Source organism: Piliocolobus tephrosceles, chromosome 9 (assembly GCF_002776525.5).
Source record: "Piliocolobus tephrosceles isolate RC106 chromosome 9, ASM277652v3, whole genome shotgun sequence".
Lineage (NCBI taxonomy): Eukaryota > Metazoa > Chordata > Mammalia > Primates > Cercopithecidae > Piliocolobus > Piliocolobus tephrosceles.
Window position 1 is genome coordinate 1262480 of NC_045442.1, and position 20195 is coordinate 1282674.

The following is a 20195-nucleotide window of genomic DNA, read 5'->3' on the forward strand; positions in this document are numbered from 1 at the left end:
GGTCTCCCTGGAGGGGGTGGAGAGGACGCCGACGGTCTCCCTGGAGGGCACTGCCCTGCACTGGGCCTGCCAACTGCACAGGTGGGTACCGGAGGTTCACGGAAAGTCAGCCAGAGCCTGCTCAACAAAACTGGCCCCTGGCCACTAACTGACAGGCTCCTGCGTTGGGGACTCCAATACTTAAGACAGCAGGATGCATCTCTATGCGTGCAGCTGGGATGCACTAAACACTGCCCTGACAGGGATGTGTGGTCAGGACGGGAGCCACCATCTCCCAGGAAAACATCGTGCCTCTCACCCTCCTTGGGACGCAAGGATGGGTGGTTTTCAAAGAAGAGCAAACAGCAGTTCTAGCAGGTGCTAAGCCAATGGCAAGCTGCACTCATGAAAATCACCCCCACTTCTGTGCTCAGCTCTGGGCTGCTGCTGACGGGGAGCTACGGGCCCCGGCAGATGTGGCTGTGAGAGGCTGTGCTCAGAGGCCCAGCCACCCCCACACACCGGTGAGCCACACTCCGACTCATCACACAAATGCACAGGGCAACAGGGGAGGTCTGTGCAGACGCCCATCTTCACGATGTTCCCTTTGGGACGTCAGGTAGTGAAGCCTCAAGAGCAGGTCAGGTGCCCTCCAGGCACATGGCAGGGTCCTGGGCAGGTTGTGACATAAAGGCTCACATTCATTCTGTGGATTAAGCCTAGAAATGTCCACACGGCTCACAGCACCTGAAGCCAAACCCGATGGGCTTTGGAGAAAATATCTGTTCATTCAGTCTCCTTCAGTCTCCTTCAAAATCATAAAAACCCATCTCCAGGGAGGCCGTGCTTGGGTGAGCACAGCCGAGGGGCCCCCAAGAATTCGCACAGGAAAGAAATCCAGGCAGAGCAAGGAGCAGCTCACAGGGCTCCGGAAGTGAAATGTCACCTGAGGCCAAACGAACAGAACAACAAGCTAAACTGTGAATCAACCATAGCTATTTCTTTATGTTCACTGCTTCAGTGATTTTCTGTCAAAAAATGCTAACAAGCATGAAAGTCCTTAAGAGCTTTACAATTTTTCAGTTTGTTCGCCAATACCTTTCGTGCGGTGCGTTTGTTTCCTGGGCTGCGTGTGACATGGCACTCGATCACGCCTGTCGGCCGCCTGATGGATTGGCCGCCCACGAGGCACCTTGGCCCAGCCTTTGCCAAAGCGCCTGTTACGGATTTCCTACCCAGGGAGAGTGGGAGAGGGATGAGGTGAGTGCGGCCCTGCCCTGCTCATGGCTCAGAAGAGGAGCAAGATGACTTCATCCCCAGGGGCGAATCTGCTCACAGAGCACCAGGGACCTGTGACGTGGGCTCCCCAAACGGCAAGGAAAGTATAACGACTCAAAGCCATGTAGACAGCTGCCATAGGCACAGACTCCACTGCAAACCAACCCCAGCCAGAAGCCAGAAGGTGGCACTTGCCAGCTCAGAGTGCAGAGAAAGTACAGGTGAACGTCGACCAAAATTACTCACTGAGTGGGAATAATGTTACATTCAAAATCAATAAAGCTTTACTGAACCTGAAGAATCTTTTTGGCAGGGCACGGTAGCTCACACCTGTAATCCCAGCACTTTGAGAGGCCGAGGCAGGAGGATCACTTGAGACCAGGAGTTGGAGACCTGCCTGGGCAACACGGTGACACCCAGTCTCTAAAAAGAATTTTTTTTTAGCCAACCGTAGTGGTGCACACCTGTATCCTCAGCTACTTGGGAGGCTGAGGTCACAGGATCACTTGAGCCCAGGAGTTCAAGGCTGCAGTAAGCCACGAATGCACTACTGCACTCCAGCCGGGGCAACAGAGTGACATCCTGTGTCAAAATAAAATAAGATTTAGCGAGAAGAAAGTCTTTTCAATTTTATATGACATACTCGTATGTGTATGTAAAATGGAAAACTACTCACACTCTGCCGTTACTTCCCGCGACATGCCGAGTTTCCTTCGGTGTAAGACACACACAGTGATGTGCACAGTCCGCTCACGGGGCCAGCTGCTGACGGAAGTACTTCCCTTTTCAATTAAATCATCCGCAGTTTGTCCACTCACAAGCCATCCAGCACAAGACTAGATTTTCCTTCTACAGTGCTAAGATACATGTAAATGCACTGACAGAACCACACCCATGTGAAGTGTAACTGGATGAATCCTGACACATCTACACCGCGAAACCATCGCCGCAATCAGAAGACAAACACGCCCGTCGCTCCAGAAGTTTCCCTGGGTCCCTTCAGCCCTTGACACAGTTTACCCTTGGCTCTGGATTGTGTTTGCTAAACCATAGCATGAAGGGGTGGGAGCAGAGAGAGGCCAGGCTGGAGCGCAGGTGGGGTGGGCAGTGTGGGAGGGAGAGCTGCCTTCCGTCCAGCATCCTCATCTCAGCCAAGGTGCAGGGATCTACCGTTCTCCCAGCCCAGGTTTGACCTGGCTTCCCTTTAAGGCTCATGAGAACCCCTCCAGCCCCCACCCCAACCCCTTCCCCGGGAAGGGGAACCACCATCTGTGTTCTGTCATTACAGACTCGTTTGCATTTTTAAGAATATGATATACATGAAATCATAAAGAATGTACTTTTTGGTCTGGATTCTTTTGCCCACCATAATTACTACGACAACTGACCCACTGCGGTGTACACAGGCCCCTCCTGTTCCCACTCACCTGCTGGGGCTATCTGGGTTGTTGACAGGTTTTGGCTATTCTGAATAAAGCTGCTATGAACATTCAGTCTTTGTGTGGAATGTGCTTTCGTTTCTCTTAAGTAAATGCCGAAGAGGGAAATGGCTGGGTCATATGGTGTGTGTATTTTTAACAATTTTTTTTTTTTAAAGACCTCCATGTTTTCCCACGTGGTTCTGCGATTTTACATTTCCACCACTAACACGAGGGCTCAGGGCTGCCACAGCCTCACCAGCACTTGATACGGTCAGTCTTCAGAGGTCCAGTTGACTGGTTTCCTCTTACAGTGGTTTCTGCTTTTGGAGTCATATTTAAAGAAAGAAGTCCTATGTGATCTTGTGGAAGTTGCATAGTTCTAGCTCTTACACTAGGTCTATGATCCAGTTCAAGTTAAATTTTTATATGGTTTCAAGTAACAGTTGAAGTGAATTTTTTGCAAACGGCCCCCTAATTGCTACAGCACCATTTGTTGAAAAGACCATTCACTCACTGTTGAAGCCCACTGATACCTCTGACAAAGATCAATGGTGGGCCACTTTCTAGACTCTCCATAATGTTCCGTGATCTGTTTATCTGGTTTTATGCCAATACTATACTGATTTAATTATTGAGATTTATAAGGAGTCTTAATTAGGTAGTATAAGGACTCCATCTTTATTCATGTTCAAAGTTCCTTCGGCCCATTCTAACTCCTTTATACTTACGTAGATATTTTAGAACCAGCTTAATTTCTGCCAAAAAAAGTCTGCACAGATTTTGATTAGTAATGTACTGAATCTTTACATCAATTTGGGGAGAAATGACATCTTAACAATATTGAGTCTTCTGATCCATGAACATAGTATATTTCTCCATTTATTTAGATCTTATTTAATTTCTCTGAGCAATATATCGTAGTTCTCAGCATACAGGTCTTACACATCTTGACCTAATTTATTCCTAAATATTTCCTATTTTTGATGCTATTATAAATGGAAATGTTATTTACATTTCAATTTCCAACTGCATCATTTACAAGTTGACAGCTTACAAGCCACTAACTACACAGAGATTTTGAAGACGAAAGCTAAGTATTTTTATGTTAGTAATATCCTTCTGACTATTCATGAAAGCACTTCATTTTGCCTATTTTTTCTTCCTGAAGGAGGTAACGTCCTCATTACTTTCAATGTAGGCAATTCAGTAAAGCTGATCTCAAGCATCAAACAATTTACACGTGGCGTTGGATTGTGTCTTTGAAACCATATCACAAAGAGGTGGGAGCATGCAGCTGGGGACAGAGAGAGGCCTGGCTGGATTGTGGGTGGGGCACTGTGCAAGGGAGAGATGCAGGCTTCATTCCAGGACGGGCTGTGCTCCATTCAGCATCCTCATCTTGGCCAAGGTGCAAGGATCTGGTTTTCCTCCCTCCTGGGTTTCACCCTACTTATCTTTAGTGCTCAGTATGAGACACTGCCCTGGACAGTTTGAGCTTAAAGGGAAGGAATCAGAGTCAAAAAAATAAATGTGCACCAATATGCATCACCACTTCTGGTCCTCTCTGTGCATTTACTTCAGTACGAATTTAAAAGGTAGATCTCAGAGGACTCTGCATTTGAAACGACATACTTGTCCCTTCTCCATCTTCCTCCAGTTCTGATTGCCTCACCTCTCTCCCTAAACTCGGTAATGGTCCCCACTGACCACCTAATCACATTCAGATTTCTTTACCCGACACTCAAAGGACAGTCAAGATTCTAGGCTCTTCTCTCAAAACGAATGGCACCCAGATAGCCTTTGCTCAGACATCAGAGCCACTCCCACCTGTTGCTCACACAGGTGTCTGACTGCACCAGATCACAAACCAACACACCACCTTCTTGTTGGTGCCACCTCCTCCCGCAGGTCTTGTTTGATGTCACCATCAACAGAAGGAGTCTTCCTAAGAAGTTTCCTTGAATTTCATTTTTTAAACACACACAGACACGAGTTCTGCAAGGCATACTATGAAAACAGTAGCTCCTGTCTACTTCAGTCTTCTAGCTTCCAGAGGCAATTGTTTTCTTTTGGTATTTATCTCCATACCTCTAAAGCTTATATTGCTACTTCTTGATTTTCCAGTTTTCAACATTGACTTTTCAATTTTTCCATGGTGGAAGAAGAGGATTTAACTACTCTCTACTATCTTTCCCCTTCACTCAATATCACACACACACTCCATCTCTCACCCCCACTATCTCAATATAATATTTTCACTTAAATCAATAATCAGTATTTACATCATTATAACGTGCTGTGTGTCACGTATTGGTGGACGTGGGAACGTGCCGTGTGTCACGTGTCAGCGGAGGGCGGGAACGTGCCGTGTGTCACGTGTCGGCGGAGGGCGGGAACGTGCCGTGTGTCACGTGTCGGCAGAGGGCGGGAACGTGCCGTGTGTCACGTGTCGGCAGAGGGTGGGAATGTGCTGTGTGTCATGTGTTGGTGGAGGGCGGGAACGTGCTGTGTGTCACGTGTCGTCAGTGGAACGCAGGAACGTGTTGTGTCACGTGTCATGTGCCATGTCACAGGGAGTATGCCGCGTGTCACGTGTTGTACGTCACATGCCATGTGTCAGGAGCTGCAGGCTGCATGTCATCAGGTTTCTGGAGCCCAGCTGACAGTGCTGGATCCTGCTGTGTGCGTCTGGCTGTGTGATGAGGCACTGGTCTTCCCCATGCTCTACCTCCCAGGGCAGGCAGCCACAAAGCTGTGCAGACCCGACTTGGGACAGTGCTGGGGAGGAGGCCCCGGTCAGTGCCAGGCAAGGTCACTGCCTGCCAAGTGGGTTGTCCTCCCAATCTGGCCCTCGCTGTGGGCCTGTGTGCAGAGGTCTCCTCCACAGGGGACGGTGGGTGTGCATCAGCCACGGCACCCAGCGCAGAACACCCGTGGACGTGCAGCAGCTGGACCAGGGCGTGTTGGATGAACGGACTGCCATCCCGCGGGAGCTGCTTGCTGAGAAGGACACTGGATGACCTGGGCATGGTCATCCTTCAAGCCTCAGTTTAGACAGCAGTGCCTCCAGACCCGAGTCCAGATGCACCCCACGTGGGCCTCACGGCCAACACTGCCCACCACTCCTGCCTCACCCAGAGGTGGGGAACCCCTCTGCCCGTGGCCCCATGGCCAGATGGGCCAGGACCAGCCCCAGAGCTATGGGCTGACGGCAGCTCTCCATCTCTCCAGTTCCGGACCCTTCCAAGGCTGCTTTCGACGCGGTGCCTTTCTCAGTGCTGCAGCTCCGGACAGGACTTCCTGCTTCCTCAGCCCCAGGCCTCAATCCCAACCCCTGTGCATGTGAGTCTGCCTGGCACCTACAGGGGCACAGCCAGGTCTGCCCAGAGGTATGGAGGATACTGGCGTGGGGAGTGGCGCCTGCAGAGCCAGGGACCCGCCTGGACATCTTCATCTCCTGGGCTGCTCATCCCCAGGGCCCAGGTCGGCAGCCTCGGTGGCTGGCAGTTTCCATTGTGGACAGCAGCTGACTCCAGGTGATGGTAGGAGGAGTTTCCCAGGCAACCTGTCGAGTACCCATGAGGAAGCAAAGATGCTGGCGGCACCTGTCTTTTCAAGCTGCCCCAGGCCCTGTCCCTTCCACTCTCTTGCCTGGCACATGGAGCCACAGGGAGCAGCCGGCGGCCTTGGTAGATCTGGTGGTCTCGGTGGCCTTGGTAGATCTGGCGGTCTCGGCGGCCTTGGTAGGCCTGGCGGTCTCGGCGGCCTTGGTAGACCTGGCGGTCTCGGCGGCCTTGGTAGATCTGGCGGTCTTGGCGGTTTTGGTAGATCTGGCGGTCTCGGTGGTCTCGGTGGTCTTGGTGACCACCGAGCTTTCAGAGGCTTTCCTTCTGAAAGCAAAGCTTCTCAAGAGACATACAACCCAGCCTCCCTGGAGCCCAGGGGGCCTAGAGCGTCTGTGCCCAGAGACCGCCCAGCTGCAGGCAGCTTGTAGACGCCTGGGCACCCATGAGCACCCCCGGGGGGCCAACGGACTCAGCCCTGTGTATAAACAGATTGACATGTGTCAAGGCTGCACCCCAAGGCATAGCCTGCTGCCAGGAAACACCCCCGTCTCCTTAGAACGCACGGAGTCAGCCATGAAATTAACCTCGTGGCAATTGTTTTCCCACCCATTTGATAGCCCAATGTCAGCTCATCTGTTAGAAGGAAATAAAAAAGTCAAGCCTAAATGTACAAAAAATTATGATGGAAGTCCTAAATAAAGCAAGCTTATTGAGTCAAAAATCAATCAATCAATAAGGGAGTGGATTAGGAGCACCTCATAAGCCCCAAAGAAATAATTTGCCCAAACACTGGGATTTAACAGTGGGAGACCGAATTCCAACACTTTTAGGAAGTAAATAATGAAAAATCAATTCAAAGAAAAAACAGATCAAGAACCCTGGACTCTGACACATTTATTGCTGAATACCATTTCTCGGCTGACCCGAAAACTTCGGAAGGTGTTTATTTACTTTCAACACCTTCCAGAGATCAATATTTTTAATTTGGATCCGAGTTATTATTTTTCACATCACAGCAGCGGGGAGCGGAGTAAAGTGGCTCATATTTTAGTGCTAAAAAGATCGATACGACAGTTTCACCTTCACTGCAGCCCCAGCCGCACATCATCGCGTCCCGCGGGGCTGCAGGTGCTGGGGCCGGGGAGCAGGTCATTACCTGCCCGCTGAGCAGACAGCCCGTGATTTAGCGGAGCACGAAGGGCCCGGTGCCCTCAGAAAACCAATCTCGCCCCCTCTCACTTCATCAGGCCTGTCTCACCCCCAGGCAGGTGAGGAGGCGGCGAGCCCCAGGGCAGGGCTGGAGCCCTAAGGCAGATGAGCTTCCTCATCATAAACGCGTTTGCCTTTCCTTCCCCTTCCCTGGATCAAAGAACATCCGTAAACTCCATCAATTTTCCATAAATTCCCCCTAAAGTCTTATTTAGGAGAACAAGAGAGGATGGGGGAGCTCATGGAGGAGGAGGAGGGAAAGCAGAAGGGTGTCTCCCAGGAAGCAGCGGGCCTCCTGTTCCTGGGCCACCGCTGGGTACTGGGGCGCCCCACCCCAAGAGCACCAGGGCCGCTGCCTGGGGGCCATGCCAAGAGCCTGCCTCTTACAGACTCCAGAGCTGGGGGTGGGGGCTGTGAGCTGCCGTGCATAGCACTTGCAAAGGGCAGCTGTGCCCCACTTCACTCTCCACAGACCCCAGTCACGGGGGAGGCAGGCCCTGCTCTGCAGGAGGCCTGGGCCCCGGGAAAAGCCTAGAAGCCACAAGGCGTGAGCAGAGTCCACCATGGCGATGCTTGCAGGTCACTCATGGTGCCAGCAGAGACCTGCCCTCCGAGGTGCAAAGGCAGCGCTAGGGGGTGGGAGAGGGTGAGCCCCTGGTTGGTGACCAGCGGCCAGGTGCTGTGGCCGTGCTGCCCAGCAGGCCTTGCAGGCTCTAAGTTCTGCTCCCAGCCTAAGAGCCTTGAGTGAGCAGGTGGCATGGCTTAGCAAGCGCACGGGGCCGTTCTGGCTGAGGCAGCCTCCTGTCTCTGGGGCCGCTCCACACGGAGGCCTCCTCCATGAGGAGCTCGGACTCCACTCTCTCTTGCTCAAAGCCTCGGCTTGTTGCTGCCCCAGACCCAACTAGGTCATTGGACCCCAGGTTCAGGCCTGCCAAAGTCCCCACACAGCCCTGTCGCTGCTGTCTGCCCAGAGACTCCTGGCACACGGGGTCCCACAGATCCCCACACGCACCATCTGGGCTGAGTGCCCAGGCCCGCAGAGCCCTGCTGCATAGCGAAGGGTGCACATGCCTCCGGGCCACCTGAGCAGCTGTGGAAGGGTAAGGGTCTGCACCGCCCTGGGCCCCTCCAAACTGTCTCCAGGTGCTGCATGTGAAGAATCATCTCAGGAACCCGGGGCTTGGCACTGTCCAGGACCGGCTCACCCAGCCCAGCTGGCTGGCTGCACCTCCAACCCCTCCTTCTGTCTGCCTATGTGGCCACAGAGGGGCTCAGGCAAGAGGCGAGGTGGGGTGACCTACACAGCCACCTCCAACCCCCTCTTCTGCTGACTCCTTGACTCCAGCTGGGGTCCTGTGCAGCAGGTACCTTCCCAAGTAGGGGGGACTCTCTGAGGAGCAGGCACAGCTGGCGGGGGCACGGGTGTCCCTGGAGGCAGTGTGCCCGCCAGGCCACACCTTCTCAGCCCTCTCCCAAAGCTATCTTAATTGTATCAGCAGATAAACCCTTCTGCTCCAACTTTAAGCCATTTCAAAAGCATGGTTTCCCCAAACTTCTTCCAGGTGGGTGGATGAAGAGAAGAGCGGGGCTTTCCTTCTCACACCCTGACCCCACTGCTGCCTTCCCTCTAGGAGCCAGGGCTTTCAGTCCAGTCGGGGCAGTCCCAGGCATGAGCCCCAGCATTGCTCATAGCTCCCAGCAGGAAAGCTTACTGCAGCAGCTGAGGCTTTGAGAGGCCATGGTCACTGCTGGGAGGTGAAGAACCTGCTGCAGGTGCCCAAGCCAGGCCCTCCCGGCACCACCAGTCCGCATGGGACCCATGCCCAGCCAGCTGCAAGGCTTCCATGGGACTAGAGCCCAGGACACAGGCTGGGACCTACACTCAGGCGTCCGCAGCGCCACGCAGCCTCTCCGGGAGGGGCGGGTGACAAGCGAGCCAGTGCCATGGATGGTAAGTCACGAAGCAGAGCTGGGAGGATGGGATGGCCTTGGCTCCTGCCAGGCCCCACGCAAGCCTCAAGTCACTAAAATAAATATGACCCCCATTCATCCTCTGGGCTTCCCAGGTAGGCCAAATAGCAGCCAAGCCCAGTGACCGGCCCCACCCTCCCGCGGCAGGGCTCCCTCCTGTGGTGAAACCAGACACGGGTGAGGTTAAATGAAAACGAACTTGCAACCTCTTCCTCACGGAACCCTCCCGGAAGCGGAGTTCAGGAACGCCGCTGCCCTGCATTCTCTGGCCGATGTCGGCTCTCCAGGCACTGAGTGATGTGTTCTCGGGGCTCCCCGTGTGCCCAGCGGACGAAATACGGGATTTCTGTGCTGTTGGGGCTTTGGATCAATAGACACTTGGCAGCCCTGGAAAGCCTCGCCCAGGCACTTCTTCAGAGTCGAGGCCCGTGTGGGAGGGTGCGCCACGGTGGCTAAGAAATTTCTCTGGGTACCAACGTTGTACCAAGACCTCCATGGGGGGCTTCCCCTCAGCCTTGTCTGCAGCGCTGTGGGTAGACACATGTTCCCAGGGGCAGGGACACCAGGCTGAACCCAGAAGCAGGGGCTCTGACGAAGGTGCTTCAGGGATGAGGCACATGGACCACCTGGCACTCAGGTGTCTTCCAGCCTGGCTCTCGCCACTTTTCCATACTCCATGCGGGCGCAGAGCTCAGGGACCAGCCTGTGAACCTCCTGGGGCCCTCCACCCTGAGCCAGGTCCACCTGGCCTGGCGGGGTCGGTGCATGTCCATCCCAGCCTCAGCCTCCCAAAGTGCTGGGATTACCGGCATCAGCCACTGTGCCCGGCCTAATATCGTCATTTTTTAAGCATAAAAGTTGCCTTCTGACCATCGCTGGCAGGAAACTCTCAGGCGCTGCGTGGGCGCCATCTCCTGGTGGCAATGGGCACCGCAGGTCGCTCGAAGCCCCTCAGCCGCGTTCCCCACCCCCGCAACAGGCTCACGCGCCAGGCGCAGCTTCAGGTTCAACTGCCTTCTGGGAACAGGCCACTATTTTCTGATCCCTATTAATACCCATGACAGCATTTATGTACAAGATAAATTCATTTCAATTTCCTTTTTCAATTAATGGCCTATTATTTGAACCAGACTCAGCTAAAAATATTGCTCCAATACCATCAATCTTGTAAAAATTAAATTTTCCTCCCTCTGACAGCCGGAGGGCACCTGGCTGGGGCAGGAGGGTGATTGGCTGGCTGGTCGCTGCTGTCCAGCTCTGCCCAGGACCCCGGGGGAGTCAGGACCTGCCACCCAGACACCCCGAGGGCCCCCAGCAAAGACCAGGCCACTGAGGTGGCCAGTGGTGGCCCAAGGGGCAGTGTTCCGGGACCCACCGGCCCAGTCTCAGTGACAAGACAGGGATGACAGGCCCACCTGGTGCCAGCTTGGCATGAGCTCCCGACTGGGTGTCTGGGGTATCCTGGACCCTCCCCACTGCCAGGCAAGGCTGCCTCTACCATCCACCTGGCCTAAAGCCTCACTCAGGGCCGTGGCTATGGGAGAGACCAGGTCTGTGCCCAGAAAGGGAAGCCGCGGCTGCAGCCCACTGAGCTGAAGGGCAGAGGCACAGGCATGGGAGCTCCTGCCAGGCCCCAGTTCCCCAAGAGCAGGCCTGAGACCCACTCCCACTCCCAAGCCTTATCCCGTCCCATTTTCTAGAAACCCCCGTCATGAGGGTAACTGGAGGAACAGCCTCGGGGCCTCAGACCCGGCACGGCTGCCTCTGGGTGGCCTGTTCAGCCGCCCTGGTGCCCCACACCCTGGAGTCAGACATCTCAGAGACCTAACTGGGAAGCGTGTACACGCCGGCCTGCATCACTGTCGAGCACTTTGAGGCACCAAGTGTGCGGCGGCTTCTTGAGCAGGGGGGCCCAGCCCAGCTCCCGTGCTTCCTCCCCCGAGTGGCCCCTTTCCTTTGACAGGTGGGGCCATGCTCCCCTCACTGAAGGCTGTTGCAGGATCTGCAGTGGGTGCAGACTATTTTGGCATCTCACAGATTTTGAAGGTTCTAGCTTTTCACATAATTTAAAATATTTTCTCATTTCTTTGGTGACATTCTGTTTGACTTGGGGTTAGTAATAAATAAGTTAATTTCCAAATATTTGAGACTTTTCCATAAATCTTTATTATTTACTCCTAATTTAATTCTTTTTGGTGACAGAACATGTTTGTATCATTTCTGTGACCCTGCTGTGGAAAGATGTTTTTGGTGAAAACAGAACCACAGCATGACGGCTGACCCTCCATCCAGCCATGTGTGCCTCGTTCTCAGGTATCCCAGCCAGAATCGGACAGACCGAGAGGCCTGCTCTGGCCAGGGCCCAGCACGTGGGTGCCTTCTGTCTGTGGCTGCGTCCACCGCTGCTCTGGCTGGAGAGCCTCAGACACCAAGGGCGCAGGTGGTGGGCACTGCTCCTCCGCCCACCTGCACGTCAGTCAGCAAGAGGGGACTGTGGGGTCCTCCTGTGGTGCAGAGCCTCCTGTCCGTCTCCATCCAGCCCTGTCGGTTTCGTGTCTAAGTGAGCTCTGATATTAGGGGCACACATTCACAACCGCTATGTCCTCCCGAAAAGCTGACCCCTTATCATTGTGAAGTGACCCCTCAGCCCTGACAACACCCTCGTTCTGAGGTCACTGTGATATGGAGACAGCCACTCCTACTTTCTTCTAACGACTGCTGCAAGGTACATCTTCCTCCGTCCCTTCACTTTTAAAATACCTGTGTCTTTATATTTAAAGGAAGCTGGAAAGAGCCGAGCGACGGTCCACCTGAGGAAGAGGTGGCTGGTGACTGGCACAGATGAGGCTCCCATGGCAGGGTGGCACACAGAGGTAGGGAGCAGAGCCCTACTCTTCTGAGGATGATGGGCGGCAAAGGGCCTTCATGTAACTTGCTTTCAGCAATCTGACCTTGGCATGCGTTGGTATGTTTATTTGGCTTGGAGCTTGTTGCAGTATTTGCAGTAACTTGATATGAGAATATCTTTCTGTAAGTTTCATGGAACGGTGAAGAAATCTGAGCCATGACATCTGTAAGCATCGCCCTGTCTGCCTCCTCTTCCCACTCCTCCTGGGGCTGCAGTCACACGTGTTAGGACACCTGGTATTTCACCGTGATTTCTATCCACTTTTCAGTCCTTCTCTCTGTTTCACTGTAATTTTTGTGGCTGTCTTCAAGTTCAGTCACCTTCTCTTTTCTTCTGCAATGTCTAATCTGCTGCTCACCCAGTGGTATTTTCTTTTTCATCTGAATAAGCCCCCACTTGGGAAACACAGGATGCTGGGTCATGGCAGAGGAGAGTGAGAGGGTCAAGGAAACTGCCGTTTTATGGAAAGGATGGCAGAGCTGAGAGGAAGAAGCTGGTCGGGAGGAGGGACCAAGATGGGAGAGGAAGGCAGGCTGACAGGAGGAGAGATATCCTGAGCACAGGGATGAGGCCTTGGCTCTGGTGTGAGTGGGCCCCGCGGCCCCCATGTGCCCCACGGAACACGAGGAGAGGCCACTTGTGTGTGGCAGCTGTTTGACAGCGGGAGGGACAGAGACTGAACAGGGGATTCCTGGGATTGTACAGACTCCACTACGGCAGGGGACCACGCATGGCAGCCGTGTGACCATCTCAGGGACAAGGACATTGATTCACTGGCACTAGGTGCCCAAACGAGTGAGATGGCCCTTGAACCCAAAAAGTCATGAGAGTCCCACCCGCAGGGCAGGGGAACACTGGAGAGCGAGACCCTCAGCACTGCTGCCTACAGGGGCGCCCACCAGGGAGAGGGCAGGTTAACAAGGGCTGTCACGCCACAGTGGGATGATGGCTGGTGGGCGCTGATGCTGGGACAGGCCAGAGATGGGGGAGAAGGATGCAGGGCCTCCCCAGAGACAGGGGAGATGGACCCGGGCCAGGGGGACCCAGGGCCTCCCCAGAGACGGGGGAGATGCACCCAGGCCAGGCGGACCCAGGGCCTCCCCAGAGACGGGGGAGATGGATCCAGGCCAGGGGGCCCAGGGCGTAAAGACGGGATTTAAGATGTGGGTCTTTGAACCAACAGCGAGTTATTCACGACCTGCAGAGCGTCCCCTCCTCTGAGGGGCCTCCTGTCCCTTCCCAGACACCTGGTGCCTGTGTCTCTGTGGCTGCCATGTCCACCAGGGCCACCCTCTCATGTGTCCACCTGACAGAGGAAGGACCAGAGGAGGGACCGGTCTTTCGCAGCCCTGTGGAAGGCTCTGTCCCACTCCCCCTGTGGTCATCCCGAGGAACAGTCTCTCTCGGAGGCAGGATGCCCCAGCATGGGAGCAGGGCTGGTGATGGTGGCTCTCGGAGCAGATCCCGGCTGCTGTTCAACCTCTCATCTACACGCCCGGAGCCTCAGACTCCCTCTTTTTCACACACGCTGAGGCCCTGGGCCTCTCCCCGGCTGTCACTCCCCAACTCCCGCTTGGGCTTGGTCTGGAGCCCCGAGACCCTGTGCGTGCTGGGCCATCTTCCCTGTCAGGCCGGCCATGGGCTCAGACCACCGAGCAGACCAACCATCAGGCTGTGGGAGCGCCAGGGAGGGCGGCGGGAGTGAGGCTTCAGGCGGGGAGCACCCCAACCCCCTCTCCATTTACACAGGCGAAGGGCTGGCTTCCGCCAAGGCCAGCCTGTTTGACCCCTGCGCCGGGCAGCGGAAGCGACTCACCGTGAAGTGCTCCTGGGATTTGTAGTTTTCGTCCAGGTAGACTCGAGCCCTGTTATATTCTTTCATCGCATCACTCGACAATAGTTCTCTGGAAGGAAGAAAGTAAGTTCCTGAGGAAAAGCCACACAGATGCCTTGCACCTCATGAGATGCCCACAAGGTGTGAAGAGGGGCCCCAGCATATGGGCACATCACCGTGAGACTGTCCACCCATGACAGGCAGAGGGCAGAGAATGGCGGCAGCCACTGCAGGAGCTGGCCTCACGTTCAGCTCTCAGCGTGTGCAGAGCTCAAGCTCCCGCAGGCTCTGGTCTCCACGCAGCCTGTCAGATGCCGGGGTCTGAGGCCTCCCAGGGATGGAGACGTCGAGAACACACCCAAGGTCTCATGCCAGGGAAGCACAACCCCAAGCGCTGGGGGGTCTCCTGATAGCTCACGCTTGGTCTTCAGAGAGAAACGGGACCCCCAATAGCCACCAGCACACACAGGTTGGGGCACATGCACCCCAGGGCCAAGGCAGTTCTGTCCCCCTCTGCTCCTCCCAGAAGTGGCAGTGAGGATGGTGGTTGAGTTGCCACGGCCTTGCAACCACACAGGAGGGAAAGGACCTCTGGACATGCCACTGTCCCTGACCGTTCATCCTACTGGTCACATTTTACCGTCAGGAAAGCCTTAAGGAGACAAGCTCGCCACCATCTCCGCAAAGCGTGGCTGCAGAGGAAGCCACCGCACACCCCTGGAGCCCACGAACGGGAGGACGAGGCCCCATCTGTCCGGCCCCTCCAAGGAGACAGTACATCATCCCCCCACCCACGCTTGCTCATTCAAGACAGTGGGGAGACAGGAGACCAGCATCCCGTGATCCAGCCAGTCCACGTGTCGGGAAGAAGGGGGCTCCACGTTGAAGAAAATAAAACCGCACCAGTAGAGAAGGGCAAGGCAAAGAATGCCTTGACAGACTCCCACTGATCCCAGGTGGCTTAACTGTTGGCAAACACAACCATCAACACGCTTTAAAGGAAGAAAACAGGGCTCAAACGCTAAACAATGTAACATTCGCAATGTCTGGCATTGTATGGAAAATAACTTGATATGAGAAGCAGCAACGCCATGTGAATGTGTCCCGTCATCCTATGAAGAAGCCGTCAACAGAAACAGACCCGGAAGAGGCAAAAATGACGGAAAGAGCGGAAAGTAGCTGGAAACAGCCATTACAACTGTGACCAGAGAGCAAAAGGAACGCACAGACACAGGGAAAAGCGAGGACAGGGAAAGCACACATGAGGCTTCTGGAAGGAGCTGATAAACACAATGTCAGAAATGAAAGAACTGACTGCGTGGACCTAAGAAAAGATCAAAACCTGCAACAGAAAAGAGCCCGGCAACTTAAAACTACAGCAACAGAAGCGATCCAAACCGAAACACAGGGAAAAGAAGCTGAAAACAATCAGAAGAGCTTTGAGGCCCTGTGGGGCAGAACCAGGCAATCTAACAACAGGTGCCTGGAGCCCAAGAATGAAAGAGAAGGGAAGGAAAAGAAAAACAGCATTTAAAGAAATAATGGATAAACTTCCCCAAATTTGATTAAAACGATAAACCCACAGACTGCAAAAGCTCAAACAGCCCCAAGCAAGATAAACATAAAGAACATCAAAGTAAAATACAACATAATCAGGTTGCTGCAAACCAGCTATAAAGACAAAACCTAGCAGTGGAGGAAAGGGCACATTATATACAAGAAAATTAAGAGAGAACAATGACGAGATTCTCACCAGCAACAATGCAATACAGAAGACAATGGGGCGATATCATTAAAGTAGTGAGAGGAAAAAAAAATTGACAAGCTAGAATTCTATTTACAACAAAACAGCTTTCAAAAATGAGGACAAAGACCTTTTTCAGATAAACAAAAGCTGAGAAAATTCATGAGCAGCTGACTTGTGCTAAAATAAATGTTAAAGAACGTTCTTCAGGCAGAGGGAGAAGGATGTCAGATAAAAACCAGGATCCACACAAAAGGGCGGAGGGCACTGAAACCAGCCAGTGAACTGGTCCAAATCAATGGCGTTTCTCTCATGTCTTAACCTTTTAAAAAGAAAACTGTTTAGAGCAAAAATCACAACGCTGTACATTAGGCATAAAGTGCGGAGGAAGAAAACACACACGGCGTCGTGGGGCCACGCTCTGCTGTGAAGCTCTCACACCAAACACGGCGACATCATACCCGTCCGGCTCATGGCATCCCTGCCTGCTGAGGGCAGCGTCCCCCGTGCTCAGGGTCCATCCTCACCTTCTCTCCTCTGGAAGGTGCCCCCTGCTTTCCTTTTCCTACCGACTCACTGAGTTCTTCATATATTGAGACACTGGTTTTTGTCAGGAAGGTGCGCCGCCGATATCTTTTCCCAACATGGCTTAATTCTGACTTCATTTTAAGTGCCTTTTCATAAGCAAACGCTTAGTTCAAACATGGCCACATTCTTCAACCTTCTATTCTGTAGGCTGCACTTCCTGTACATTTTAAAAGAAATCTCTCATCCCAAAACTATAAAGATTTTCTCCTATATTTTAGACTGAAATTTTTAATGTTGCCTTTTACATTTATGTAATTAATACAACTGAAATTCGTCTTACGTAGGGTGAGTGAGAAAAGGCTGCTTATGACATAAAGCAGGGATCCAATTTCATTTTTCCCAACACAGGACACCAACGATCCCGTGCCCCTGCCTATGTCCCCACCTTCCTCCTCCAGGTGCAGCCATGAGGGACTGGGCGGGGCCTTGACTGCGCTCTCTGCTCCCTGGGCTGCGCACCTGCCTTGACCTGCTCTCCTTTCCGGGTCGGTGCCATGCCACCTGCCCCACCGCTTCTTCAGAATCATCCCTGGGGTCAAGCTGGGTGAGAAGCCACTTTGTTTTCTTTCAGGATTCTTTTAGCTATTCTTGACCCTCTGCTTTTATACGGCAATTTTAGTATTAGTCTGTTGAGTGTTAGGAAAAATGCTGCTAAGATTTTGACTAAAACTGCCTTAAACTGGCCAGGCACGGTGGCTCACGCCTGTAATCCCAGCACTTTGGGAGGCCGAGGCAGGCAGATCACAAGGTCAGGAGATCGAGGCCATCCTGGCTAACATGGTGAAACTCCATCTCTATCAAAAACAAACAAACAAAAAAAAAAACAAAAAAATTAGCCGTGTGTGGTGGCGGGCACCTGTAGTCCCAGCTAAGGCAGGAGAATGGTGTGAACCCATGAGGCAGAGCTTGTAGTGAGCCGAGATCACACCACTGCACTCCAGCCGGGGTGACAGAACGAGACTCCATATCAAAAAAAAAAAAAAAAACTGCCTTAAATTATAGATTATTTTGGGAAGTTGTGGCAGTTTTTTTTTAGCAGCTGAAACCATTACTTAGTTTTGCTCAAGGACCCTGTGCTGGGAGTTCAAGACAGAGGGCTTATGTCACTCCACGACAGCTGGCACCTGGACAGCGAGGACGCAGCGCCTGGGACTGCCTGAAGCCTTGCTCACACTCACACTGGCACCAGGCCGGGAGGGCTCAACAGCTCTGCCCACAGATCCCGACTCCACGTGGCTATGTCAACCCACAGAGTGTGGCAGCAGTGAAGCTTTGTGATGTTGGGGGCTGGTCCCAGAAGCCCTCATGCTGCGAAGAAGCCAGGGCTTGCCCAGGGTCTGGAGATGGAGACGAGCCCCCCAACACGGGAATGTGCCAAGGCCACACCGTAGGGGACACGGAGGTCGGGCTTCATGGCTGCGGCCTCAGGAAAATACAGCAGCCACTATTAGCAACAGCCAACAGGAGGCTCCACGTCTGAACACGAGCCCGCCTGCCCCTACCTACTCCTGGCCACTCCCGGATGCCCCAGGTCCAGGCACCCCCTCTTCCCTGACAGGACCCAGTTGGGCCGGCCCCGTCGGAAGTTTCAGGGCGTGCACTTCGGGACCACATGCGGGGCACCTTCCTCCTAAACGACGGAGATTTCACCTCCAAGAAAGATGGACGCTCCCAGCCAACCTCCCTGAGACAGACTCCGCAGTGGGATGTGAATCCCAGCCACCGCAGGCCCGGCCTCAGACACACACACGGGGACGGCTCTGCTCGGTACGTGGGGCTCCCGTCCCCTGGCCCGAGAGCACAGACCCTCGCCATGTGGAGGCAGCGGGCTGTCACTCCGTGGCCTTCCGTCGCCGCCCCAAGGAGGCTCGTGGTCACATGTCTGGGCCACTCCTTCTCTCTTTGGAAAACTGTGACTCGGCCAAGATGACCCCCAGGTGAGTCCTGAATGGTGAGGCTGGGGATCACAGTACCATCAAAAGACCCCCGCCGGCACCCCCACCCCCGGAGAAGAGGACACACACCAGCACCTGCCCCGAGACTTACTTGACGAACTTGTCCACGTGGGACATGGAGGCCTCGTAGTTCTTCCCTCCAAACTCCTGACAGTGCAAGGCCATGAAGTGCGGCTTGTGTGTGTGCACGACCTGGAGGGAGAGAATCACACCGTCAGGGTGGTCGGAGCCGCCCGCAGAGCCACACGCCACACACGGCACCGCCTCCTCCACGGCTCCCACGGCCTGGGAGCCGCCGGGGTCTGGCAGAGACGGGGCCCCACGTCTGCGGCCATGGGTTCTTCTGGACAGATTCTAGGAGCCACCTCGCCTTTGTGCTCCTAGTTATTGACACTTCCAGTACTTCTCAATTTCCCATTACTATAAATTCCATGCACAACAGTCCAGACTTCTCAGAGCCCTAGTCAATCATCTGAAGGCCTTTTTTCCAGTTAAAATAAGTTACACGTTTACCGCAGAGCATCTGGGAACCTCAAGATCAACTGGCCACAATCTCACCAGGAAGTCTGCCATTAGCAACACCCAGGCACAACCCCAGCAAGGGTGCACACGTGTGCATGTGTGTGCAGGAGCACGTACTAGCATGTGTGTGCCTGGGCATGTGTGCGTACACGTGTGCCTGTGTATGCGTGTGTGTTCATCTGTATAGGAGGCAGGCACTCCGCCGCCTGTTCACAGCCTGGGAGGACGCCGACACACAGCAGCAACTCGCGCAAGGTCACTTCCACTAAGTGGCAGAGCCGGGAACTGAGCCTGGCATCACGGCCACTGGTCCCCTGCCCCACTCGCCCCACCAAGGCTCCCAGATCCCCGACATGTCTCTGAGGTCCCCAGCAAGGATTCTGACTCCTGTAATCACCGCTGCGGCGTGCTGAATCTGTCCCAAACTTTCACAGCTAAAGAGCAGGGCCACAAACATCCTTAATATCCTTGTCAGTGCGGCCTCCTGTGTGACCTGGCGGCTGAGGGCCCAGCAGGACGGACTTCCTTGGAGGAGGGGAAAGGCGGGGAAAGAAGGGGCCGGTGCTGCCTGTGCTGGGCTTGGGAGCCTGGAGGTGCCACGACAACACAACACTCGCTGTGAGCCGGGCGGAGCCGCGGGCACGGCCCACTCCCAAGAGTGTGGAGCCACGGGCACGGCCCACTCCCAAGAGCATGGAGCCACGGGCACGGCCTGCCTCTCAAGAGCCCAGTGGCCATGGTCCAGGCACAGCTGAGCAGGTGGACAGCCAGCAAGGGAAGATGGGCCCAGGCTGGGGAGACAGAAACGGCTCTGACCAGGCCTGATGGGCAGGCCCCGTCTGTGCTGCAGGTGAAGATGGACTCAGGCTGGGGAGGCAGAAACTGGGCTCTGATCATGCACCCTGGGCATGCAGGCCCCGTCTGTGCTGCAGGTGAAGACGGGGTTCAGGCTGGGGAGACAGAAACAGCTCTGACCAGGCCCCGTGGACAGGCCCCGTCTGTGCTGCAGGTAAAGACGGGGTTCAGGCTGGGGAGACAGAAATAGCTCTGACCAGGCCCCGTGGACAGGCCCCGTCTGTGCTGCAGGTGAAGACGGGGTTCAGGCTGGGGAGACAGAAATGGCTCTGACCAGGCCCCATGGACAGGCTCTGTCTGTGCTGCAGGTAAAGACGGGGTTCAGGCTGGGGAGACAGAAATGGCTCTGACCAGGCCCCGTGGAC

General features: G+C 54.4%; 1 protein-coding gene across 2 annotated transcripts in view; it reads right to left on the bottom strand.

Annotated features, from left to right (window-relative positions):
- Window positions 1–20195, bottom strand: part of INPP5A (inositol polyphosphate-5-phosphatase A) — a 229944-nt gene that overhangs the window by 106737 nt on the left and 103012 nt on the right. For both annotated transcript variants that reach the window (XM_023185783.2, XM_023185784.3), the window contains exons 3-4: window positions 18545–18645; window positions 14149–14236 (exon numbers count right to left, since the gene is read on the bottom strand). In XM_023185783.2, the coding sequence (XP_023041551.1) occupies window positions 14149–14236; window positions 18545–18645 (189 nt within the window). The remainder of the gene's footprint in view (window positions 1–14148; window positions 14237–18544; window positions 18646–20195) is intronic.